Raw genomic sequence first — 26,244 nt, 5'->3', positions numbered from 1 at the left:
GCAACATGCTAAAAAAAATTCAGACAGTCAGCGCTTCAATATGACATACCACATATTAAACAATATCACAACACAAAAATAACCAAGTGCATCCAAGTAAATGCTTTATTTAAAAATATACATATTTTGGGAAATAAACACTCAGTTTTGCAGAGAGGGAGCTATTTGGATCCCACCAGTCAAAGCCGCCCCCCTAATGTTACCAGATTGCAGTTCCTCCCTTTGGGTTGGAGAAACTCCTGAAGTTCCTCTGAATTTCAGAAACAGCTTAGTAAGCCATATGGGAAACTTTCAGAATCAGTAGGGGCCCTACCCAAAAGTCCTGCCACATGGTATTCACCCGCACTGACCATGATTCAGATGACTATGAATCAAGAAACTGAATATCTAAAATAAAAACCTTAGGTTTACCCTACCATGACCTACAGATTGCCACCCCTCCACCCAGCAAAACATTATTTACATGACAACATCAGGCGGTAAAATGTCTTCCTTCAAGCAGTTCTCATTTTGTAAAACTATACATCAGGATCTCAGTTTTATATATTATATATATAATAAGTCCAAAGTGAGGAAACCAAATCTACAGGAATCTATAAAATTAAGCCACTCTGCTTTATTAAAATTCAAGCACAACAAAAACCACTGGCATTTAAGAGAGGGCGCTCCTGTTAAGGGCACTGCTGTTTTATTGGGCTCACAGGATTGAAGACAATTTATTTGGATCATCTTTATTTGAGTCTCTGGTCCAATAAAAGATATCACTTCGATTTTCATTCTGTCACACACTAGGTCCAGCATTCTTTTAAGCAAGAATGTAAAAGACAGTACACAGGAATTGTTTCCCAAGATTTGAGGCAGCTTTACTGGACAACCTGTTTGCAAATCACCATAGCAGGTGAGTTTCACCAATGTCAGTTCAAGTCTGTTCTCTATCAGGAGGAAGCAAACAGTTTATTTGTCATCTTTGCCCTTTGTTTTTCTGTATACCATCTCCCGAAAGCTTGCTAAGATCTTGTTCTCTCTCTTCCGCCTCTCCTCCTGGTTGAAAGATGCTAGGGCTCTCTTCTCATCTGCGCTGTAGATCTGGTTCTCTTTACGGAGACGCACTGCTTCCATTCGCCGATGCCTTAGGATAAAAACAATACTCATCAAAATCCAACCAACATTCAACCTCACCTGCTATCCAACTAGCTATAGAGGACTTTCTTCTCTACAAGGCCACTTTTTATTTAAAAAGTATCCTGAGTTCCACCACCCCAATATGTTATAGCCAAGCATAGACTATTTTCTACAGTAAGACAGTCCTCATCGGAACACACACCTGCTGCCACTCATTACGTAGCCAGACTTTTCAAATGACGCAATTTCTTCACTGGTTAGTCCAATTTCACCTCTCCGAGGGATGCGCTTCCCAGCTTTTACATATTCTGCCATGGCAGCACCTTCACCAGGGAGCAAGGCATGTCCATAGCTTTAAAAGACAAAGAGAGAAAATGCCATCACAAATGTGGATACAGCTCCTTCCAAAAAACACTAAAGCAACCTACTGAATCTACATAGGGTCTATTTCCAACCAGGCAATCCAGCCCAGAACTATTTATACAAGGCAGGTATAAGCAAAGGTCACAAGGAACATGTATGGCTTTAAGGAAAAGGTTCCAGCACACACACAAAGTGCTGTACAAAGAACCCCAAATCAGTGAGAGATATCTAAACTGGATCTCTTCTTTGATCTTCTGCTGCCACATTGGACTTTCCCCCATGTCCACTTTCCCCCAAGTGGACAGAGCAAAAGGCAACAGGCTTTCCCCCTCCACTATCCAAATCTTTTGGCTCCTTTCTCCTACCCTACTTTCTCCATTTTGTATGCATCAAGGTAGGCAACACTAGCCATTGTATATTCCCTGCATCTGTGCTGTGGATTCTCTCTTGTACTCTAGACCCCTCTCATGTTTCTACAAGAGGTGAAAGCCTTCCAGTCCCAGCATAGGCCTTCTCAGTATAAACACTGGCCACAATATTACAGTGCAGAGCAGCTTTTAAAAGGCTGCACCACAGTGTTCTTTCCATTGCTAGTGGGTGGATCATGCTCTGATTGGCCAGTTGACTGTAACTTCAATCCATGTTGTCAACCCATGAAATGAACCATTCTTGGATGACCCAGTGGCTATGAGAGCAAGCTGGGAAGTCCCCAGATCAAATTGCAGTTCAGTCAAACAAACTAACTAGCTGGCCCTATGGGAGCTGTAATTCTTTCCATCTCAGCTTTCATTTCTAATATGGGCGATTACATCAAATTAAGTTTGTCAAAATGATGTTATACTCAAGAGTACTACGTATTTGATGTATCACAGCTGGATTCATACTTTGAAATCTCAGATTTCGGCCATCCATGCAGGGTACAGCACTTACTTCAAAGGTCGGTCATCTTGAGAAGCATGACTAATGGGAGCTTCAGGTCCAATGAAATCCACACCATCTGTATTTTCTGCAGCACAGAGAAAAAAAAAAAAGAAGTGATCACAAAGCCTTCTGCATTCCATAAATCATTTATTTAAAGAAAACCTCTTTTAACAAAAATGTACACTTTACTTCACAATATTTGCCACCTTGCAAACAGATCACTTCAAAGCTCATGTCTGTTTACAACCCTTCAGTTTAGTGGAGAAAACCAGGGCTTTTTTTTAAGCAGGAATGCACAGTTCTGGCTGGCTTGGTATCGGGGGTATGGCCTAATATGCAAATGAGTTCCTGCTGGACTTTTTCTACAAAAAGCCCTTTGTGGAACAATGGTGATGTCAGGGGGTGTGACCTAATATGCAAATGAGTTTCTGCTGGGTCTTTTCTATTAAAAAAAGCCCTGAAGAAAACTATCCCAAAGAAGAATGCCCACTGGAACAGGCTTTTCCCCAGGTATGAACAGCAACAACCTACTTGATCTCTCAATCCAGAGTTCATCTCCTTTCAGAGCTTCATCATCAGAATCTTCACTGCTAGAGTCACTGGAGTCTTTTCTGTTTTTCTTAGACTTCTTTTTTTTAGACTTTTTTCTGTTGAAAAGTGAGATGAGGTAGGTTTGCAATTCAAAACAGGGATGAAAAAGTTACTAAGAACAAGACAAATGGTTTGGCCTGTCATCTCTGCAAAGCGATTAGCACAGCCAATCAGCAGGCTATAGGTAATAATCAAATCAGGAAGATTTTTATTGGAAGTCAACCGCTCCTAAGATTTGATGTTCTGTTATTCATGCACACAGAACACAGCATGTAGCAAAAGGAGAACCTGGACCATCCATCCTGAAACCTGCATAATACACTTTGCACTCCAACCTTTCTAAGTGCCTTAATTATAGTTCCCTTCCATACTCTTGTGCCATTCATTATAACAACTTGGACCAGAATATTGATGTAACTGGCAACAGTACGTATTGTACAATAGAAAAGGAGGAAAGAAACCAGGGCTTTTTTTGGAGCAGAAACTCCTTTGTATATTAGCGTCCCCTCCTCCAAATCGATGTAGCCAATCCTCCTGGAGCTTACAGTAGGCCCTGTACTAAGAGCCCTGTAAGCTCTTAGAGGGCTGGCTACATCAGGGGTGTGTGACCTAATATGCAAAGTTCCTGCTACGAAAAAAGCCCTGAAAGAAACAACACAAAAAGGGATAGATGAGAGCAGAGTTTGGAAACAGATCTCCTGGTGACACAGAGATTTTTGCTTTTCTGACAAGCCAGTGAAGAAACAGCCACTGCTGATCCTGCTGCAACAGAGCAAGATGCAGACCCAAAAGAACAGAGATTGTAATACAAGATTTAAAAAAATGGTTGTACTTACTTTCTGTGCTTCTTTTTCTTCTTCTTGGCTTTCTTTTTTTCTTCCTCATCTGAAATGTCAATCACAAAAGAAGAATAAAGCAAAGGAAAAGGTATAAAATATTTCAGAGCAAGCAAGATGGAGAATTTCACCAACAGATGTCAATTATACACATGCTGGTCTGCTGATCAGTGAATTTCATCCTTAGAATCTCACAAACATGTCTACACGTGCAAAAAAAGCTCACTTAGATCATGTGCCCGGAAAAAAATGAACAGTTTTCTAAGAGCATGCCTACGCTTAAAAAGCATACACTGAAACTGGTTTTTAAATGTCAAAGCTTCCATCCCCGTAATTCTGTAAGTTAGGAATCTCTGCCAGAGAATCTGCATGGGTCTCAAGAAACTGCTGTCCCCAGAGTCTCTTGAAAGCCACAGCCAAACATTTTCAGTGTAGATCAACGTTTACAGATCACTTGATCCTATCCATGTTTGCTCTAACATAAAAGTCCAAGTTTAATGAAACTAGGGTTTCAAACAGATGAGATGTTGGGAGACCTGTGAATGCTGCTAGCATGCATGCCTTTATAAAAAAAACAGGAGCAGGGGCTCCCAATTTGGACAGTGACCACTGCATGAAGAAAGGGAGCAGTTTATTTACAACAATTATAGCCCAACTTTTGGCCCAATAAGGGCTGCCACCAAGGTGGCAATTAAAAGCAGAGTATTATAAAACACATCATAAATCAATCAAAATCAAAAATAAAATGCAACAACATAGATGCAACAATTAAGAACTAGGTCAGGGGAAGGGCAGGGTCACTGAAGGAACAACAAACAACCAAAAAAGACTAAGCTTCCTCCCTAAATTTTCCCTATCTGAAACAGTCCTTGGGAGCTCCAGCACCATGTATCTTTGACTGACTCCCAAGTGTGTATGCTACTGCAGTACTACGCTATAGTATTTATGAGATCAAGACAATGGCTACAAAAATAATAAGATATTAACCAATATAGTACACCTCCAGCAGATCTTAGGGTCCACTGGAGCAATACTGGTATATTGTACAGTTAGAATACGATTTTCAGTTATACAAATCTCTTGACAGTGAAAAGGAGTGACTCTTCAAAACTCAAAAGCTTTTAAAACAAACTGTAGTTTTAGGGTTGGTTGTTATCAATATGAGGATGGTAGTCAGCTCTACCTATTCTTATCCAAATGTCTTACTGATGCAGAAGAGGTCCTGAAGCCTAGATGCTGTGATTAAGAGGCTGAGTGAATTAAATTGAAACTAAACCCTGAAAAGACAGATAATGTTCACTGAGAAGGCAGAGATCTCAAAGGACATTGCGTTCCCCACTTCTGATGGAGTTCAGGTGACAACTGCTAATTCAGTTAAGAACCTTGGAGTTATTTATACTGAATCCAACATTATTGTTGGGGAAGCGAGTTAATGCAACTGCAAAAAATGCTTTCTTCCAACTCAGCCTAGCTCATAAGATGGCTCCTTACCTTGATACAGTTGATATGGCCACCAGGACCCATTCCACAGTGAGACTAGACTACATTAATGCACTGTACATTGGTCTGCCCTGAAAACCAACTTGGAAACTCCAGTTGGTGCGGAATAACATCGCTTGACTGTTATCAAGAGCTTGAGGAAGCATGCATATCACTTCCATTTAACAGTCATTCCATTGGCTGCCCATCAGGTATCAGCCTCAATTTAAATTATTCACTATCAACATACAAAGCACTTCAAGGGTTGGTCTCTCATATCTGTGGGACTGCATCTCCCCCATGCTCCACCATGACAGCTTTATAGACCTGTGCAGGGTCTTCTGCAGGTGCCAAAATGAACAATGGGTAAAATCAACAACTGCCCAAACATGTTTTCTCAATTGTGGCTCCCACCTTATAGAAGGGAGGCTCCCACTTTCCTGGCTTTCCACAAAACCATGCAAAACTCAATCATTCAAGAGGATTTTTTCTATGCAGGTAATAGGGCTACACTATACAAATTGTGGACAGATCCAGGTGGGCAGCTGTGTTGGTCTGAAGCAATAGAACAAAGCAGGAGTCCAGTAGCACCTTTAAGACCAACAAAGTTTGTTGTCTCAAAGGTGCTACTGTACAAAATGGTTCACAAAGATACTTGGATAAATGATTAGGAACTGTTGTCTATACCATTATGCATAACTTGCTCTAAGCAGAACCCCACTATCTGAATTTGCATCATTTAATGAGTCATGTTAATACTTCTGCTTTACTTCAGTTCATTTTTAGGTGGTTCCAGATTTCTACAATTCTAATCCTATTGCCTTGTTTACTGAGTGCCCCATCCTGTTGATTGTATCAACTGTGTAGTCCACTTGAGGCCCAGTGAGAAATGCAGATTATAAGTAACATAATAAAAGAAAAAGAAAAAGCTCTGATAAAAAGATTATAGGACCAGTTATTGCTCATGTAAATTGTGGATAAAGGGGAAAATATGATCCCATTCATGCATGCTTTTCAAAACAAAAACTCTTATCAAAGAGCAAATTATGAAAGATCCCCATATACAAGAGGCAAACCTCATACTAGAGGCAGACATTCCATATTATTAGTACACACATACGTGAAACAGCTTTTCTTTTCTTCTTTTTCTTTTTCCTCTTCTCCTCTGAAAGACATTTGAAAATAATATTTTACAATCAAGCCAAACAGTTCATTCTAATAATTCTACTCTTTGGGGTTGCCAGTTTGTGACTGAAAAACCAATTCTCTTGGATACAAGACATTGGTACTTTTCTGCTGATGCGAAAAGAGGGATCCCTCACTGATTCCTCTCAAAACGCTACGTAGCACATCATGGGGTCTGCATAGACAAAAGGAACAAGGGACGGGGAGTGTAGTAAGGAGGATATTCAAGATAAGACTGAGTGAAAAAGTTGGCTGGATCTGAGTGATTATTACTGCAGTGGATGCAGAAACTCACTCATACAGGATGAAAGTGGATTCTTCTTTTCTACAGATGGCAGTAGAGAACAGGTGATTTTTTTTTTACTTCATTTACATCTCACCTTTGTCCAAGATGGAGACCCAAAAGCAGTTTACATCATTCTCTTCCCCTCCAGTTTATCCTCTCAACAACCCTAGGAAGTAAGTTAACCTAAGAAGGTGTGACTGGTCTAAAGGTTACCCAGACACTTCCATGGCAGTGCAGGGATTTGAACCTGGGTCTCTCAGGCCCTAGTACAACACTCTAACTGCTACAACACCTTGGCAATGTTCCCTCTAAGCTGCAGAGTCTTGTGAGCAAAAATTCTACTTTGTGAGCTACTGGCATTAAAGTTGTGAGCTACTGCATCAATTAGTGTGCTGTGGGGTCATCCTTCCTGAGCTAAGACAAAAATGTGTGAGCTGGAGGCTAAAAATCTGTGAGCTAGCTCATGCTAACTCAGCTTAGAGGGAACACTGCACCCTGGCTGTCCTCTGAATGAACTTCTGGAGTACAAGGTTGGGAGATGCCATTCCTAAATAAAGTATCCAAAACTGTTAAGGCAACAGGAACTATCCTGGGTCAAGAACTGATGAACTTGTTTTAATAATTCTATTTGTAACATCACAATGCTAAGAAGGTAAGGTTACTCAGTGCCTCACAAATATTACTGATGTCTTTTATAAAAATCTTTAATAAATTAAGAATACCTTCTGAACTGGAATCCGAAGAGCTGCTTTTTTTAGATACTCCATCTTCATCTTCTACTGGGGTATGTTCATCAGAACTAAGTTCAAAAACAGAACACAATCAGTTATTTGATTTGCACAGATAAAACGCAAGAGACACACAATCACTGCAAAAGCCATATAACGAAAATCAAACAAGTGCTTGAGAGTATTCTGATAAATAGATGAGTATGGTGGGTTCAAAACTGTAAGCATGTTTTTGATCAGGACTAGTATGAGAATTACATGTAAAAATGTAAGAGAACAAAAGCAGAATGTAAAATTATTTCACATTACTGTTATGGCAAAAGACTTCAAGAGAAAAGAAAACCAAGATTAAAATAAGCAGTATTTACTCTGGGTCTGGAACCTTTGGTGACAGTCCCCAAACTTCAGGTGCTCCAAGTTCACCTATTCTCTCTCTCTCATTTAACCTCCTGTAAAAGACACATCCATGTTAAAATCCAGAACACTGTATTAAGCATATAAGAACACAACATCAGCTTACAAATCACAGGCATGCAAAAATGATCTAAACATTTATGCTATAAAGCAAAACATAAGATGCATGTTTCCCACAGGAGTTCTATTTCTATTTATTGATAAAGAATGTTTTCATTTTAATTTTCATATATTCTTCTCAGTTGTCCTACAATCTGAACCCAAGCAACCATCAGTTAAGCCTCTGACATCACATTTAGGGCAGCTTGGTCCCAATACAGTCACCATTAATCCAATCCTGTGTGTGTCTACTGAGACACAAGTCCCACTGAATACAATAGAACTTACTTACAAATAAATGCACATAAAGCAGCAGCTAAAGATCAAAGCCAGTGTAAGCATGAGCTCAAAAGGTCAGCTTGTACAACACAGCCTAGACCTGCAACTCTTAGAACCCATGAAATAACTTTTTGCCTTTGAAGACAGTGCAAGGATAAGGAATTGGAGAGAGATTAGAATATTTATGACTTTGGCATAATGGGGAGAGGAGGCCAGTGTCAGCTTGAGTGCTTTTATATCTTTAAAGGTTTGCCAGGGGTACAGGTTGCCACTTCATTGTTACTTCATTTTCAAACTAAGTAAACACCACATAGAGATATAAGAAGATACTGCAGAAAACCTCTTATACTGGTCACAGAAAATAATACTATCTGATGTTCACAAACATAAAGCATAAAGTCTTGTATGATAAAATGGTATCACAAAATAACTGTATCCAGCAGCTGGTTTTGGGGGCTCCCTCCACTCAAATGAATTCAGTTTAAAATGAAGGACATTTAGTTTTATAAAGAAAGAACTTTTAAAGATCATTTTTGTGCTTTAAGAGAAGCCTGACCCAAAGAAAAAAACAGGGGAAGTATTTCCTAGCACTGGTTGATCATAGAGTAGTAGTTAGGCTAAACTTAAGTTTAAACCTCAGCCATGAAGCTCACTGGGTGAACTTGGGCCAGTTATTGTCTCAGTCAATACCCTCTCAGGAGTGATAAACTGATAAAATGCAGGAGGGAAGAACCAGTGGAAGATTGCAGGAGGTCATCAGCCCAGTCACTCTCAGTCAACACTAGTGTTCCCTCTAAGCTGAATTAGCATGAGCTAGCTCACATATTTTAAGCCTCCAGCTCACACATTTTTGTTTTAGCTCAGGAAGAATGACTCCAGAGCACACTAATTTATGCAGTAGCTCACAACTTCAATGCCAGTAGCTCACAAAGTAGAATTTTTGCTCACAAGACTCTGCAGCTTAGAGGGAACATTGGTCAACACCAACCCGCTTCACAAAGTTGTTGCCAGGATTTGGGGTGTATGACATGCACATACAGAGCCCACTGAAGGGATAGAATAAAAGTGGGAGGCAGGCCTTTAAGCAATGGATCTTTTCAGTGCCTAATAGCTCTAAAACAGAATATTTTAGGACTTAATTTATTTAGGGCTCACAGTCCAGCAACACTGGATCCTTCTTTACATGCTGTGTATTCTAGAAACTAAAATATTTGTTTGGAGTAATAAGTATAGTGAATTTTTCAAAGATTTCAGGTTTTCATGGCTGGTAACATCATTAGGGTTTGTAGAATCTTTTGGGCTCAAGTGCCGTGTTCTACTGGAGAAAGTTTTCCTTCCAGACGTTTCGTTCTCAGCTGCGGAGAACATCCTCAGTGGCGTTACAGCCGGAGCAGCAAGAAGGTCAGAGCGCCTGCTCCGGCTGCAATGCCACTGAGGATGTTCTCGGCAGCTGAGAACGAAACGTCTGGAAGGAAAACTTTCTCCAGTAGAACACGGCACTTGAGCCCAAAAGTTTCTACAAACCCTAATCATAGTGAATTTTTGTTTGAAAATTGTCTGTTTACATGCAATATACTTGTTAATGTATGTAACTTATTTTTCAACTTTTGATTTTCATCCTGTTTGACAAACTGTGCATGCACACAAAAACTCACATCCTGAATAAAACTCTGTTGGTCTTAAACGTGCTATTGGACTCTTAACTTTGTCACATTATTTTTGAACTGTTAGTTTGAATCTTGACCTCTGACCCTTCCCTCTTTCTAGGCTTGACCTCCCCGCCCCCCAGAACAACCTGTCCCTGGGAGCATCGGGAAAACGGGACTTCTCAACTCGCCTCTGTCGCAGCGATTCCTCCTGCTCCTTGCCATAATGCTCCGGACCGTGTCGGTGGCTAAAGTGGTGCGGAGGACCAAGACGCTGCCTGAAGCCGTTGCGCTCGCGGGACCGAGACCTCGAGCGGGACCTCCTGCTGCTCCGACTAGACCTCGGAGGGGAAGGGCTGACAGAGGCAGCAGCGCGCCCCCGCCGAGAGGACGGAGACGCCGCTGGGCTCCTCGAACGCGACACCGGAGCCATCGTTCGGCAATCCTCCTCCCGCTCTTGGAAGTCGTCAGACGCGCTACAACCAACTAGGCCACAGTTACTTCCGGATACGTACAGAATCATAACACCGTATGTTCTTGGGGCTTACGTCACTTCCGGTATATACTCCGTTATCACAGCTCCACTCCCGCCTCTTTAAAAAAACCCACTCTGTTGCCTTAGTGACAGAGGGACGGGTTAGAGCGGTTCGCATTGGAACGTTGCTTAAATGAGATTTAGAGATAAGTTTTTTTTTATTGTTCTATGAAAACGGACTAGGGAAAAGCCCTATTATCTATGGCGCCCTCCATGTGTGCACTGTCCTCATCTTTGCCCAGCAAATTAAATCAGGAATTGCTCCTATGGCTACGTCGACTATCTGACGGTTCTGCACGGAATGGAAACGCAAAGGAACGTGTATAGGAATTCTTTTCCCGCTCTCTCACTTCCTGTCTTCTTCCCAAATTCTTCCGGCCGTATGGATGCTCGGTTATATCATTGAGTTCCCCTTTAGTCCGTTTCTGCACTCGGGTGTATCACGTTATACTGCTCGTGTTGCAACAAAGCTACTCTGAATGGGGACCTAGATGCGGTTCCTTTGTGCTTGGATGAGCTGCAGCCCCTGGAGACGATGGAGCCTGGCGCCATGACCGAGGCGGGAGGCAAGACTCCAGGTAAGGGCATCCCACCCTTCCGCCCACTCAACTGGCACCGTTGCAAGGAGATGTATGTAACTAAGGAGCCCCACCAGTTGCTGAAAGCGGAAAGGAGGGAAGAGGTTTTTTCTCGCGGCTTCTTTGATTCGGTACCTTTGGATCAATGGGAAAGTCGGAAGGGCCTTGGCACGAGCTACTTGCCCTTGTCTCTTTTATAGAGCAAGGCTCCTGTGACTCCTGTTATCTTCTGTAGCGCTTGGAACGTTCTCTCTGCAGGGCTTCCTCGGATGTTGTGAGTGAGATATTTTGGAATAAAAACAGTTCTTTCAGTGCAAGGAGCATCTCTGCTAATGTTTTAACGCGTACAGCAAATAGCCGAAAATGCATCACGCGTTTACAAAGGAAGTTTTCTCACTAAATTACAAACAAAATTGCATCATTTCAGAGCTGAAAGCTTAATTTTTTTGGTGTGTCTGAGCCACACAAACACTTCAAGTGACAGTTCGTGATCTTTGGAGAGTTGAGCTTAAAGGTACCTGCGCTGTTTTGTAACCGTATGGAGATGTGGTGCTTGATTACTTGCGCTGTAATTGCTCAGCATTTATATAGTGTGTTACACAGTTCTGAGTGGTTCAGAAGTACATTTGCTTTTTGTAATCTTTGCAGCAGGCTTGTAAAGGGAGACTAGTGTTATTAGTGGCACAATGAAGATGAGAGTTTTAGGCTGAAAGTGAGAGAGAGAAGCTTGGCTATGGCCACCTATTAAATCACGACCAAGATAAGATTTGAACCGGGACCTCTTAGCTACCAGGTTGCTTGAACTCAGTTGATTTTATACCTAAGTTGTAAGCAATTTTTAAGAAGTATTTTACATTGGAAACCCTTCATTTCTATATAAAGAATGACCATGTGAGACATTTTGGCAAGTGTTAATTGCTCTGTCCTCAGTTTTGCACGAGATGAAGAATCATCACACAAGGGAACTGAGCACTACTTCATTTGAAACCAGTTTTGCAGGGCTAGTATTAGGCATGATGTAAGTACTGCCCTGTTTTCGGAACAACTAGTAGAGCTACTTGTTGTGGAGTCAGTAGATTGTGAAACAGTCTAACAAGCTGTACCACTACTTTTTCTCCCTTCAAAGCACCAGTGGAAAGGGTTACGGATAGAGAGGAATATTGGAAATGCTTGTCCAGACTAAGGAAGAGATCAGGCAAGCCCTTGCTCCCTCTCCATCCTAAAACTGGCAGTTCTTGTCTGTTACTACCTTTGCAATAGTTTACATAAGCAGCCTTAACCTCAAGGTCTCTAAGGGTGTAGAGCCAAGAATGAAAAACACCTTGGAGTACCTGGATGGTAATATGAAAGAGACTTGTGCTTGGAGACAAGAATTTTTTGACAAAGAGTAATAAAGTGAAAGGATGACAACACAGCTTCCATAAATAATGGAATTTTTCCTTACATAGCAAGAAGACATGGTACATTGCACCTACATGCTCAGAATTCTTGTATTGTTTGCTTAGGAATGGATCCACAAACTTCAGTAGTAGTCCTTGAGATGAGTTCCGCTGCATTGGTTCTAATTATAGCAAAACAAGGGACAGTAGAGACATCAAGTGAGTGGCACAAAATGGGTTTAGGTTGTATTAGATGTAATAAAGGGTCATTACCTCAGGTGGCATTTGGAGATTAGACATATTTTGGGATCTGTAAACAATAGTTATTAGGTGTTTGAATTTAAGATGTGTGATCTTTGTGACAATTTTTCTCATGAGCTGCTTTGGAGACTTGAACCAGTGTGCTATACAGACTGGAACGCTGGACTGGGGAGACCCCTGCTTGCCATAACTTACGGAGTGATCTTGGGCTATTCATTGTCAGCATAACCCACCTTACAGGGCTGTTGTGAAAACAAAATAGGCAGGTTACCTTACCAAAGTATGCAAAAGCTCTTGGGAACAAGAATCAGATAAAAATACATTCAATAATAAAATTCTGTTCAAGCAGCATTTAAATTATTAGGTACATGAATAGATCAATGATGAATCCCTTATGTTCAGAAGCAATGCGTCTGAACACCAGCTCAACTAATGAAAGGAAAAAGCAAGAGGCTTTTGCTTCCTTCTCCATTACGCATTTCTTGGTGGCATCTGGTTCTTCTTCTTGTGTTCCCAAACCTGAACACGCTAGAGAGTGAGTCCCATTAACCTTGGTTTCTGAGTAAGTGGGCTTGGCAATTCAATTTTTTTGGTTAACTGGTCAGTTGCTTGAAAGCCCATACTTGCTATGCCAGCATTTCAGTGATTGGTCTTTGATTCCATTTCTCCAGAGAACAGCACAAAGCACTTTCAGAATTCAGTAAAGAACTCAACGACTATGAATTCTCCAGGGCTGCTAGCAGAAAAGCTACATTTGCAAGCCAAGCAGTGAGTCATTTCAGATGAACAGGTCTTCTGAATAGGTGTTATCAAGCTGCTAAAGCCTAAATGTCAATAGGAGATTAAGCTGAATAGAGACTTCTGCTTCCTGAGTCATTATAGAGATGTGTTTTCAGTCAATCAACATCTTTTTGATGTGCTAAGGATGTGTTGATTGTAAGACCCTAATTTTGTTTATTTAAAGCTTTAATTAGGCACCTTTATCCCTTGTGGAACACAAGGCAGTTTACAATATAAATAAAACATTACTAAAGAACATACAACAAAAATAATTATTATAAGAACCCATAAAAAGTAAACAATTCTAAAAACTCCAATTAGGAGTAAAAAGTAAATCAGTAAAATGCCATAAAAAACAACAGCCTGCCTCCTAAGATCAGTAAAGAGGAGGCCAGGTCTTTTGTCTAAACTGGCCTATTTAAATCTAGTCTGCTGCACGGAAATTTCTTTTAGTGGCTTTCTGGGACAAGCATATTTGAGCAAGTTGCTTCACATCCCACCTACTTCAGAGTAGTCCTCTTAAAGGCTATTATAGCATTTTTACTCTGGTGTATGTTGCCAGCATAAATTTGCAAAGAGGTAAAGCGATTGTTTGTATTTACAAGTCGAAGGACCCTTTCCTGAGAATAAGCCCCTCAGAATAAAATAGGACTTGCTTAGATTTGGGGAGGCAACCCTTATTTAGAAAGTGCGGAACGTCGATTTATATAGCAAATAAAATGGAAGATTTTAAAATGTATTTTGGGAAATCTATATCCCGCCTTCCTATACTTCTTGAAACGAGCAGTGATTTAAAATTGTTGTCACGCAATCCTTTGGCGGTCGTTACAGATGCAATAAAGGCAAATGCATGCTTCTTGTCAAGAAAGCGTATATAAGCACGGCCGTATTACTTTATTTTTTTTTGGGGGGGGGGGAAGAGAAAAACTAAAATAAAGCAGCACTAGACGTGAGCCGTGGACACACATGGCGCAAGGGCTTGCCTTGCTTTCCCAGGCGGGAGGCTCACCGGAAGCCCCGCTCGCTCGGATATTTCCGCGCATCTCCGGCTCTCCCGGCGTCTGGCGTTCTAGCATGGCGGAAGTTTCCGAAGCGCTCTTCGTGCGCTCGGGTTCGTTCTCGGAAAGCGCCGAGCAGCGGCGTCTTCTTACCTTCCCGCCGAGCGATTCCGAAGAGAGCCGAGCGCCGCCTGAGTCACTGCTGCGGAGCGCGGCGGCATCCGTCAACAGCGCTCTCTGGCGGCGGGTGGGTCGGCCGGCGGGCGAGGGGGGGCGTTCGGCGAGAGCGAGGAGGTGAGCGGCCGGCCTCGTTGCGCGGCGGAAGGAGCGTGGCTGGCAGCTGGAGGTAACAGGCCCGTTTTGTCTTCCCGGTGTCATTCCACGCGGGGCCGCGGGACGGCATGGCTCATCTCGCCGGCAGGAAGCGTCGGCGCTAGGAGCCCGCCTCCTTTGTGCGGCCGGTGCCTATCCCCCCCCCCCCCGCGCCTTCTTCAGAGGGGGGCTCGGCGGGCGTCGCGGAGTCCGCCCCACCCACCTCCCCGCCGTCAGCGGCTCTCGGGGGAGGCGGGGGAAGGGAGCGGCGCTCTTTGCCCGTTCTCCTCCCCCCCCCCCCCCGCTCCGGAAAGATGCTCCCCCTTCTCCTTCCTGGCCCGGCCCAGCCACTTGCTGCAGGCAGACGGGGCTTGTCCCTACGCGCAGGTTGCCACCTTCCAGCTCTCCTGACACCCACCCCCGCCGCCGGGCCATCCCACGCACTTGTCACTGCTTCCAGCCCCACGTTTTCGTGGCGCTACGCTTTTCTCTCAAGTCCCTTCCCATGTGGCTGTCACTGCTTTGCTTCCCCAGTTTGGTGTAGTGGTTAAGCCAATACTGGTGTAGAGCCAGTTTGGTGTAGTGGTTAAGTGCGCAGACTCTTATCTGGGAGAACCGGGTTTGATTCCCCACTCCTCCACTTGCACCTGCTGGAATGGCCTTGGGTCAGCCATAGCTCTGGCAGAAGTTGTCCTTGAAAGGGCAGCTGCTGTGAGAGCCCTCTCCAGCCCCACCCACCTCACAGGGTGTCTGTTGTGGGGGAGGAAGGTAAAGGAGATTGTGAGCCGCTCTGAGACTCTTCGGAGTGGAGGGCGGGATATAAATCCAATATCATCATCATCATCTTCTCCTCCTCCTCCTCCTTCTTCTCCTCCTCCTCCTCTCCCCCCCCCCCCATCATTGCCAGTGTGGGTCTGGGAGACCCAGGCTGGGATCGCTATGCTGTCATGGAAGACTTAGAAGAAGAAGACTGCAGATTTATACCCCGCCCTTCTCTCTGAATCAGAGACTCAGAGCTGCTTACAACCTCCTATATCTTCTCCCCCCACAACAGACACCCTGTGAGGTGGGTGGGTCTGAGAGGGCTCTCACAGCAGCTGCCCTTTCATGGACAACTCCTGCGATAGCCATTCCAGCAGCTGCGTTCCAACTCCTGCAATAGCCATTCCAGCAGCTGCAAGTGGAGGAGTGGGGACTCAAACCCAGTTCTTCCAGGTAAGAGTCTGCACACGTAATCACTACACCAAACTTTGCTGGATGACCTTGAACCAGTCCCACACTCTTGGCCTAACTTACTTCACGGAGTTGTTGTGAGGATAGAAATTGAGAACATTGTTAGTCCCATTGGGGAGAGAGGCAGGGTATAAGTGAAGTACATAAATACATTGCTTCTCTCTCATTGAAGATCCATACGTATTGCTTCCCCCCACCACCAAACCCATTCTACTGTGGTCTATTACTTTTCTCTGTTTTAAGTGCTTTCTTGTCATGACCCTTCTTCTGTTCTTTCACTTGAGTAGGCAGCACTGCTTCTGAATGATGAAACTGAAGCACAGTCTGCCCTAAAAAGGCATGCAGTAGTGGTCAGTCAAGGGCTGGACCAACCTCTCCTTTGTTGCCTGTGTGGGACTGCACAAAACAGTAAGGTAGGGGGTTGTCAAGCACACACATGGTAGGTTGTAGGATACGGCTGGTGGGTAGAGCTGGGCTTGAGGGTTATGGAGTGCCTCCTAGGGACAACAAAGATTCCACCAGCTTAAGTCCTGCTTCATGGAGGCATCTCACTGCTGTTGGAAACAGGGTGTTGGCCTAGATGAAGCAGTTGTCTGATCCACTTTGTGCAAGTCCACCTGTTTGTTAATGACAGAAAAGCAGGGTCCATAGTGGTAACGGCAGTACTGTTCTTGTAAATGTCTGTTTTTAAAATAAAGTGACATTTCCCGAGCTGTAAGGTTATCTATCTCATAGTAATATTCATTCATTTGTGGAAATCTCATTTCCCACACTTCTCATTTTGTATATGCACTTGTACAGTTTAAAGCGATTTTCTTGCAGTTCCTGACCCATGTCACCAACATCTACTTACAATGCTTTCTGAATTAAAAGTTTTGTTTATTGTTCCTTGTGACAGTTCCTTTCACTTTTTATGTGTTTAAGAAACAAAATCAGATGCAGAATTGAATCTCTATCTGTGCCTCTTCTGGACATAGTGGGAGGAAGGTAGTCTGTAAAGTCAGTACTATAGTGGTACTTGTCAAAGGAATCATAACGTTTCCCACAGTTTTCTGCTTTTCTGTTCTCTTTTCGTGCAAAACCTGTTGTTCCAGTCAGAGAAAGAAATTACCTTGCATGGCAGTTCTCTGTGCTTAATTTCTAGGATTGCCAGCCAACTTGTTCTCTAGCTCAGCTGCCTTTAACAGCAGTCTGTTTTACAGAAATTCAGCAGGTAAAGTTTTTTTTCCTGATAAGTGGTAAAAACTTATTTTCCTAATTTTTTGTAAATCAGACTGCTGTTAAAGGTACTGGAGTGGGATAAAAAAGCAACCCGCTTCTCATGCTTCTCCATGTTCTTTTGAAAAAAGTATAAAACTACAGTTTTTATTTCTTTGGCCTAAAATACCAAGGTTCAACTTGAAACCAGCTCTACTCTGCAAGGTCTGATCTAATAAAGACTGTAAGGTATCCTGCACAAGTTGAAGATGAGAGGCTTTAACATCATAGCTGAAAGTTATTCTCTCTTTCTCTCAGACTTTAAAAAATTCTACATGATTAAGAAGATAACTGAAAAGGCTGTAAAAGCTTTTTGACAGTTTCGTCCAACTAAAATAAGAACATAACATAAGAGAAGTCATGTTGGATCAGGCCAATGGCCCATCCAGTCCAACACTCTGACAGTGGCCAATATGTGTGTGTGTGTGTGTATATATATATATACACACACACACATATACATACACACACACACACACATATATATATAAAATGCACTGCACAACTTTTGCATACGTTGTATTTTCCTTAAAAACGACTCTGGAAAAGGGAATCCACTGAGACCTTCTCTTTTTTAATCTTTTAAGACTTTCTGTTACCTGACCTTCTGTAGCCTGCTCTGATTTCTAGCAAAGGATGCCAATCTAAATGAAGATAGATGAGAATGAGAAATTTTGCAAAGAAATCTGTACATTTTCCTTTGAGACTTCATAATCTCTCTCCTTTTCCCTCTTTTACTCAGGCCATACCTAGCTAGAGTCCCCTCCTTTTTTGCCTGAAAAGTAAGTCCATACCTAACTCAGTAAAGAAAACCAGAGTCTTTGGTTTGCAATACCTGACCAAGGCGGTTAATGGCAGGGTTTTTTTGGAGGTCATTCATTCATTGGGTTGCCATAAGTTGTAGGCAGCTTGTGACCCATCACACACCCACCCACCCAACACAAACACAAGCAAACTGATCCAAAAACAAGCATTTGGTGGTTCCTTTAGCAGAATTGCATCCAGGAATGTGTCAAATCACACCTACACTGATTGATCAAGCAATCTTTTAAATCTGCAAAATCTACCAACTAAGCTTTTCCATTTTATTACAAGTATTTTTTTATTTCACATGATGCTTTAGTATTGCAATAAGAAATCACTCTTCTGTGGCTTTAAGAGTTGCATGGGTGCTAGAATTTCAATATGTTCAGTTTTTCCCCTTGCTGTGAGACAATTATGGGAAGCAGTACATTTGTGAAGGTCTGTCTTTGTATACTTTTAAAGGCACAGAACTTTGGTCCTTTCTTCAGATGGCAATCTTACTTATTATCACAAATGTGTGGGGTTTTTTTAGTTGAGTATCCCTGCATAAATGGCTCCTGTTGTATATCATTGGCAGCGTGTTCTTCCACATGTGCATATTAGAGAAGGCACTAAAATTGTGATGGATTTTACATCTCCCTTCTGTAAAGTCTTCCTCCAATGGAGAATGGCTTTTTCTGGTGGAATTAGTTTTCTTCCAGCAGCAGAAAAATTTCTCTGTTGGAGGAACTTTTTTTGTTTGTTTTTTGTTTAAAATGTTCATTTCTATTAGGATTCTCAACTTGTATAAACTGGGAAACTATCTTATTCTGAACCATCAAGTCCCAGACTTTTATCATACCACTGTGCCAAAGTTGGTATATTCTTAGTATTACATTATTGTGCCAATATTATTTTACCAGCTAGTAGGAGAAGGGTTAATAAATCCTTCCTGGACTGTGGGATGTTGAAAGTCGGCTGCAATCGGAACTATTGATAGAAGGGAGTTGAAGGGATCTGTTTTATCAGAAAGGAGTCCTAGAATCCAACCCATGGTAATTAAAAAAAAAATGGGTGAGGAGAGTAAGTATAAATGTATCATCAGGAGACTGGTAGAATATCTGCTTAATTAATGGCATTTGCACAGACTTGTATGCTCAGGCTCAAAAAATTATAACACGAAAGCTTACATTCTGAATAAAACTTTGTTGGTCTTAAAGGTGCTACTTTACTCCTGCATTGTTCTACTGCTTCAGACCAACACGGCTATCCACCTGGGTCTATCAACATTTTTGCAAGTTAGCTCTGGAGGAAGTTAAGTTTCATGGACAGTGTTTGGCTTCATATTCCCCCCCCCCCCCCCCCCGCTCCTTCAAGTGTTCCCCCTCTCCTGCTACCTGTGTTTTTGTTAAGAAAAGGAGCTATTGAGATTAGATTGGTGTGATCAGAGATAGTCATTATTCACAGAGTTTAAGAGAGCAATCCTAAGCAGGTCTACTTTGAATTCTACTGCAGTGTATTCAGTGGGGCTTGCTCCCAGGAATGTGTCATTAGGATTGCAGTGTAAAACCCAGACTTTTTACCTCAGATATTAATGGGAGCATCCCTCCCTTCTGTAATGCTTCACTTGTTGGTTTGTTGTAAACTGTAAGTGCTGCTTTGTTATTCTAACAATGTGATTAAGATATTTTTCTCATTAAGGTGTATGTTGTTTGGGCTTATGAACCTTTTTTTGCAATATGGACACACTCATTTTAATTGAATTTATTTTCAAGTGTTAGGTAGGACTGCAGCCCTAAGCAGAAATAAATACCATTAAGATCTCTTTCAGTACTGAGGTGTTATAGATTTCTAAGCAAAATTAACCACATAATGAATTGGTATTGGTATTCCAATTTAGAATATTCCAATATTGGTTTAAGCCCAATAAGGAGCCATGTTGACTAGGTCTTTGTACATGTTGTGGCCTGCCTGGACTGTGCATGAGGATATTTTAAAATAAGGCACACTTATTCTGAATGTTCACGGACTGTTCTGTTGCAGAGAGATCTGACGCCTCTTCTCTTTATATTCTTGCTGTAGGAATGGAGACCAGAAAGCTAATTACCGCAACAGACAACCAGTACTCTGGTATGCTGTTAAAGGCTTTGGATGAGCAACGTAGCCTTGGAGTTTTTTGTGATGTTACAGTTATTGTGGAAGATCGGAAATTTCGAGCTCACAGAAATGTCCTTTCAGCATCAAGCGCTTATTTTCACCAGCTCTTCTCAGTTGCAGGACAAGTGGTGGAGTTGAACTTCATAAGAGCAGAGATTTTTGCAGAAATTCTCAACTACATCTACAGTTCCAGAATAGTCAGAGTAAGATCAGACTTGCTTGATGAATTAATCAAATCCGGGCAGTTGCTTGGAGTTAAATTTCTTGCTGAACTGGGTGCTCCTCTGCAGCAGGTGAGAAACATGGCAGGGGGTGTCATGCCTAACGCTTTGGAACAGCCCATTTTGGATGCAAATAGCCTTGAAGCCCAAAAGCCTCTGGGGCAGTTTGGGAGTCAAAACCTGATTGCTGGCCAACCTGTTATAACTGAATCATTTTCTTTGTATGGGGAGGACTGTGATACCACAAAGATTACTATTAGTGATTCTGATGATGATGATGTCATCTTCTGCGCAGAGCTTGTGCCTCCAAAGGATCGGTCTCAGGAGACCAAATCTGTCACACAGAACCAGCCTTCTCCCAACCCTACTGGGGGCTCCGACCAAACAAACTGTAACAGCGCTGGTTCTCCTCCTCCGCCATCTGTAGGGTCAGCTCCAAGACCCGACTTACCTACTGCTCAGCCAAATCTGATTGAAAACCACGTGTCTGCGGAACCGCATATCCCTTCCGCTCCAAAACCTGTGACTTCTAATGTCCTTATGTTAAACCAGTCACAGATCAGTACTTCACCAGATGTTGGTTCGTCACATGAAATCGAGGTCTCTCCTATACCTGAGGAGAATCAGCAGCCGTCTAACAACGATTCCTTAACTGACATGGAAACAAATGCCATTGACGAGGAGGAAGAGGATGATGAGGATGTGGAAGACGATGATGACATCCTTGGTTCATCCAGCCCAGGGTCTGCAAGCAGCAGCTCTTTGGTTCAGCAGCCCACTACCCCCAAACCTGCTGCAACGGAGACTACAGGAGTACAGAAGAAGCAAGTAAGTAATTTTCCACAAGAACCACCTGCCCCTGCCACAGAATTCAAAATGAAAATCTCAGATGTTCTTTCTGGAAGCAACAAAGATTCTGCAGCAAGCGTTGCCCCAAAACACATAGTGGAAGGCCAGAAGACCATAACTTTAGATACAGCTGCTGAAATAGAAGGCTTGTCTACTGGTTGCAAGGTTTATGCAAATATTGGTGAAGATACCTATGACATAGTCATTCCGGTGAAAGATGAGGCTGATGGAGAAGTCAGGCTTGACGATGTGCCCAGAACATCAGGGGATGATCCTGCAAATAGAAAGCGTCTAAAAGTGAAACACGACGACCACTATGAGCTCATAATGGATGGAAAGGTTTATTATATCTGCATCGTGTGTCGAAGATCCTACGTTTGTCTAACAAGTTTGCGTAGACATTTTAATGTTCATTCCTGGGAAAAGAAATATCCATGTCGCTATTGTGATAAGGTTTTCGCTCTTGCGGAATACCGCACCAAGCATGAAATACATCACACTGGAGAGCGAAGGTACCAGTGCTTGGCATGTGGCCAGTGTTTTATCAACTATCAGGTCATGGCTACACATCTAAGATCAGTCCATAGCCAGGACCCTTCTGGAGAGTCCAAGCTGTATCGTTTGCATCCTTGTAGGTCCTTGCAGATCAGAAATTACGCTTATATTTCAGGTGGTGCCAACAAAATACCAATGGTAAATGACAATAATCTTGCATATCCAGTTGTCCCCATAAAAGATGCCTCCCAAGAACCAACACCCACCCCTCCGGCAAAGCCAATGACCTGGGATGATATCTTTGTTCCGCAAGGAAACGAATCACTTTTTAAACAAAACCCATCTGATGGTAGTACTGAATTTGAGTTTGTAATACCAGAATCTTATTGAAATTATGTCTTGACAGAAACATTTCATAGGGAGGAGGGTAAAATTCATTTTGAACAGGCTGCTGTTTTAGAACATCTCATAGCAAATCAGTTTATTGTACCTAGTCAGCAAAAGATAGTATTTTAAAGCTAGAATACGTGTAAGCTTCAGGTAATGTTGCTGCAAAAAATGGTCAGAAAAAGAAAACTTACTTGAAGACAGTAAAAGGCATTTCCAGGGAAGTTAACTGTTAATATGCTTAGCTCATTATCATGGATAAAAATTTGCAAAGACATAGTTTGAAAAGTATCGATCCTTTACAAAAATGGGATCCTTCCCTAAGTACTTGCATAACAATGGGGATGTTTCTTGCCGCTTGAACCACTTATTATGTAATCCTTTCATATTAGCACTTTAATGCTGAAAATTGTTTCACTGTTAACACTTGAGACTACACATAGTCTCAATATAGATTTGGAAGTTTAGAATACTTTTTTCTTTGAATAGAAACAAATGCACTCTTTAGTGGTTGGTGCAGTGCTGTGAGGGTCCAGTAACCTTGCCCATAAATCACTTACCTTTTTTTTAAAGTGGCATTTTTGTTCTTCAGTTCCAAAACTACCATTTTATCTTCATGAAAATGCTCATGATGTAAGCTTGCACACTTGGAGATTGAAAATTCTCAGTGTATGGTAAACTCATCAAGTAATACTTGGACTTTATATATATCCCAGTGGCTGGACCATTGTATTGTCTCCTATAGTACTGAAGGGGCCCTGTCAATCAAAATGTCAAATGACACTGAAGAAAAGCAGTTTGCCATCTTTCCCCCCAAATGCTGAGGAATTATGTTGGCCTGCCTTTTTACTGCAAGTATGTTAATGGTTTAATTATGTTGCTGTTTTCCTGTTTTGGGAAAAGTCTTTGACAAATATAGTTTTATAGCTGATGGCTGCAGAAACTGAATCCCAAAGCTAAGCACTGCAAATGATGTTTCAGATCCTTATAGAATTTATTTTACAGTTTTGGTTAGTTTGAGGTGAGTTAAAGCTTTCACACTTAGGTAGGAGGGTTTTTTTAAAGAATTATCGCATCAGTTGGACTCCTTTGAAAAATCAAGGTATATGCTAACAGGTTCACATAGGACATAAGCATCCTCACCAATTGATCTTCCCCTTTTAGGTGCATTGGTAATAGCAAAAAAAAAAAAAGGTCAACATGAGCAAGAAATGGTAGCACTGAGTGTCAATTGCTTACCAGTTAATTAGTCAACATTTTCCATTGAGCAGCAACTTGAATTTTTGTATATTTTATAATGTGAAAAAGCCCTTATAGAGGACTGAAAAGGTTGTGGTGGTGAATAGAATTAGGTTAGCAATCCGTGGGTTGCTGTTCAGTTTCTTCTTTCCTTCACGTAGGATTTCCTCCCTCCTTTTCACATTTTGAAAATAAACATTTTTTCATGTTCCAAGTAATCATTCCTTGACTTTCTTTTTCTTTCTTTCTAAAACTGCTTTTTTCTGGCCAAAAATGAAAATTTTGTTGTAAGTCACAAATGAGTCACAAGTAACAAGTATGATGAAAGGATGTCAGAAATCAGTGTTTGTAGTAATGAAAGAAAAGTAAATTTGTTTGTGTAAGGTGTAAAAATGCAGCTCCTCTGTTCTCTTGACAGATTGCACTTGTGTATGGGTGGCATTTTTTTATTTTTTTTAAAAAATCATTTTGAAAATTATGCTTTAAAATTGGCATTTTATGTTTAAATCATTGATCTGTGAAATTTTCTAAATTTGGTTAACAAGTTGAAGTGATGTCGTGTATGCTCCCAGATAAATGGAGCATATGAAAGTTTCTGTTTTGAAGCATCAACTGACGTTTATGACTTAAGACCTGTCTTAGGGAGACCAATATTACTTGCCCACAACAAATGAAAGTTCCCTACCACTCATTAGAAAAGGAGGTTGATGTATTATTTCGTGCATGTCAAATCTGAAGCTAGGCATGCTCTATTTCTAGAAAATACTGGTTATTGATAATACATACTGAGACTTCTTAAAAACCAGTGTCTGTTGAAGGTGTCCTTTCTATTAAAGGAAAACTGGAAAAATAGGGTTCAAAGCTGTGTGCTTTTGCTAGAAGATTCAACCTTGCATGCATCTCAGGTGCCGAAGCCTTTCCTAGGAAGCAGGTTTCAGTATGCAGAGTTAAGGATTCTTACCAAGTGTTTCTATATTTTTAATAATCTGTTGCTTCCAGTATTTATGGGGTTGAATTATGCTGGACCTTTTCCATACCTTACCTTTTAAGTGACACCATGTTGGTTTATACATTAACTGTCTGTCTTCTGTTTTTGTAGAATTGTTTTTTTTAAGCTTTTGCTTCTTGTCTCATTGTTCACCCGTCTGTAAATATTAAGACAAATGGCTCTGGGAAGAAAACGTTTTACATAAACTGTAAACCTAAAAATGCATATATACACAACTAATAAATACTCACTTGCAGCATTCAACAGAAATCCTATAGCAAATATAAGCCCAGGTTGATAATCGTTGTTGTATCTTGACATGCCAATTCCAAATGCGCTCTGCTTAGAAGTACACATTTGTTATTTCATTTGTTTCCAAATATGTTCTACTGCACTCTGAGTCATCTAGACTTTTGACTGTATCCACAATTTTGAATGGTGATCTACTTAAACAAAATTCCTGTGCATAGGGTAAAAAGGTTTAGCACAGCTTTGCTGTATGCTGGTTTACTGCGTGCAGGTTGGTCTGGAAGGAAGAGGCATTCAAAACTATGTTTTGCCTCTCCTGCAAATGAAGTAGTACAATTCAGAATTTCAGCACTTCAGTCTGCCTAAAGAGTTGAACACCTCTTAGCTCCAGGTAAATAATGCTCATGGGGGCAAAATACAAGTTTTTCTTTATGAGTTCTGCTAAAATAAGAATTTTATCACAGCATTCCAGTTCTGGAGGAAAATCAACAATGCTTATTTATTTCCTATCAAAGTATACATTTATTTAAAAAGATGCAAGAGAGGGCAGTGGGTTATTCCATAATGGTTTCTACTGAGCTACGCTGAAGCATTACTTTTTTAAAGAAACAAAACCAATACAGTACTGTAATGTATATAACTTGTACAGTCTTTTCCTTTACATGCCTTCTAGGAATTGTGTTTTGCTTTTTCATTAACTGATACTTGACCTTAGTTCTTAGAACTTTGTATGGTAAAAATAAAAGCTTTTAATTCTACCAAGGTGCAAAAAGTTTCTTCTTGAGCACAAGACATCTGTCGTTTGGGACTGCCTTTGAGTAGCTGGTGACTTTTCTGAAGGTTTTCTGTGAGAAGGCAGACTTGGGTTCTTGCAAGTGTACAAACCTTGTAGTTCTAAATTGAAAGGCAGAGTATTCGTTTATAGGTGGTGTTCCCTCTAAGTTGTGTATGTGAGTAGCCATTCATTAACAAAAGAAGCCCTGCTCAAGCAGCTTTCTGGAGCTACACAGGATTTTGCTCTGGCCATTGCCCATTTTAAGATTACAGTAGTTAAATTCTGGTCAGGATGTGAATTGTTCTGCTCAGTAGAAAAAAGATAATACTAGAGGAAACAAAGGCTTGTGGTCCAACAATAAAACCTTTCAAACTCATCTTTGTGTAGGGTGTTAATGTCTCATTCAGTTTGCCCTTGTATCTACACAGTGGCCCAACCATAGTGGGCAACTTGCTGCATGTAACAAGTGGTGAGCCCAGATTAGTAGTGCCTATCAAAAGACAGTCTCATCTTGTTCTGGAGGATTCAGATACTCACCTGCAACTGCTGCATGTGCAGTGGAGTTGCTGGTTAGAGACATGTTGATCCAGCTCAGTATACTTCTCTTCATTTTACTTGTTTACAAAGGTTTCTGAAGTTTCCTCTTTAGGGAGACTTTTCCATGGAGCTTTCCTGAGGAACTTCTGTAGCACAGGATCTTGTCTATGTAGTTCCCGTGGGCTACTGCCTGGGCCTGCTGAACTCCAGTTGTCCCATGTGAACTGAGAATGCACCATAGGGACACACTGAGACCCCCAGTATCCAACACCAAATTAGGAG

The 26,244-nt window shown here is 41.6% G+C and overlaps 2 protein-coding genes across 3 annotated transcripts; one reads left to right on the top strand and one right to left on the bottom strand.

The window, feature by feature from the left end:
* Positions 1 to 91: 91 nt before the first annotated feature.
* Positions 92 to 10,969, bottom strand: LOC132579689 (NF-kappa-B-activating protein-like). The gene is made up of 9 exons (XM_060250226.1): positions 10,141 to 10,969; positions 7,880 to 7,960; positions 7,506 to 7,582; positions 6,433 to 6,477; positions 3,834 to 3,882; positions 2,938 to 3,053; positions 2,416 to 2,491; positions 1,325 to 1,474; positions 92 to 1,129 (listed from the first exon to the last, which is right to left on the bottom strand). Exons 1-9 carry the CDS (start codon positions 10,470 to 10,472, stop codon positions 955 to 957), a joined length of 1,101 nt encoding a protein of 366 aa, XP_060106209.1. The 5' UTR covers positions 10,473 to 10,969; the 3' UTR covers positions 92 to 954.
* LOC132579686 (transcriptional regulator Kaiso-like) lies at positions 10,916 to 25,408 on the top strand. Of its 2 annotated transcripts, none has more exons than XM_060250215.1 (2): positions 10,916 to 11,062; positions 20,148 to 25,408. In XM_060250215.1, exons 1-2 carry the CDS (start codon positions 11,020 to 11,022, stop codon positions 22,175 to 22,177), a joined length of 2,073 nt encoding a protein of 690 aa, XP_060106198.1. In that variant the 5' UTR covers positions 10,916 to 11,019; the 3' UTR covers positions 22,178 to 25,408. The 2 variants fall into 2 exon arrangements, with proteins under 2 accessions (XP_060106198.1, XP_060106199.1); XM_060250216.1 differs by having other exon boundaries at positions 10,978 to 11,114.
* Positions 25,409 to 26,244: the final 836 nt, after the last annotated feature.

Source organism: Heteronotia binoei, chromosome 11, assembly GCF_032191835.1.
Source record: "Heteronotia binoei isolate CCM8104 ecotype False Entrance Well chromosome 11, APGP_CSIRO_Hbin_v1, whole genome shotgun sequence".
Taxonomy (NCBI): domain Eukaryota; kingdom Metazoa; phylum Chordata; class Lepidosauria; order Squamata; family Gekkonidae; genus Heteronotia; species Heteronotia binoei.
Note: the sequence above shows the minus strand (reverse complement) of the source record. Positions and strands in the feature narration are given on the sequence as shown.

What these genes read in the sequence shown, in the direction of transcription:
- LOC132579686 (XM_060250215.1), top strand. Translation starts at nt 11,020, where the DNA reads ATGGAGCCTGGCGCCATGACCGAGGCGGGAGGCAAGACTCCAG. An exon ending in GGCGGGAGGCAAGACTCCAG is followed by an intron (nt 11,063 to 20,147) that starts GTAAGGGCATCC and finishes TTCTTGCTGTAG; the next exon opens with GAATGGAGACCAGAAAGCTA.
- LOC132579689 (XM_060250226.1), bottom strand. Translation starts at nt 10,472, where the DNA reads ATGATTCTGTACGTATCCGGAAGTAACTGTGGCCTAGTTGGTTGTAGC. An exon ending in AAGAAAAAGAAGCACAGAAA is followed by an intron (nt 3,054 to 3,833) that starts GTAAGTACAACC and finishes ACTTTTCAACAG; the next exon opens with AAAAAAGTCTAAAAAAAAGA. An exon ending in TACGTAATGAGTGGCAGCAG is followed by an intron (nt 1,130 to 1,324) that starts GTGTGTGTTCCG and finishes TTTTATCCTAAG; the next exon opens with GCATCGGCGAATGGAAGCAG.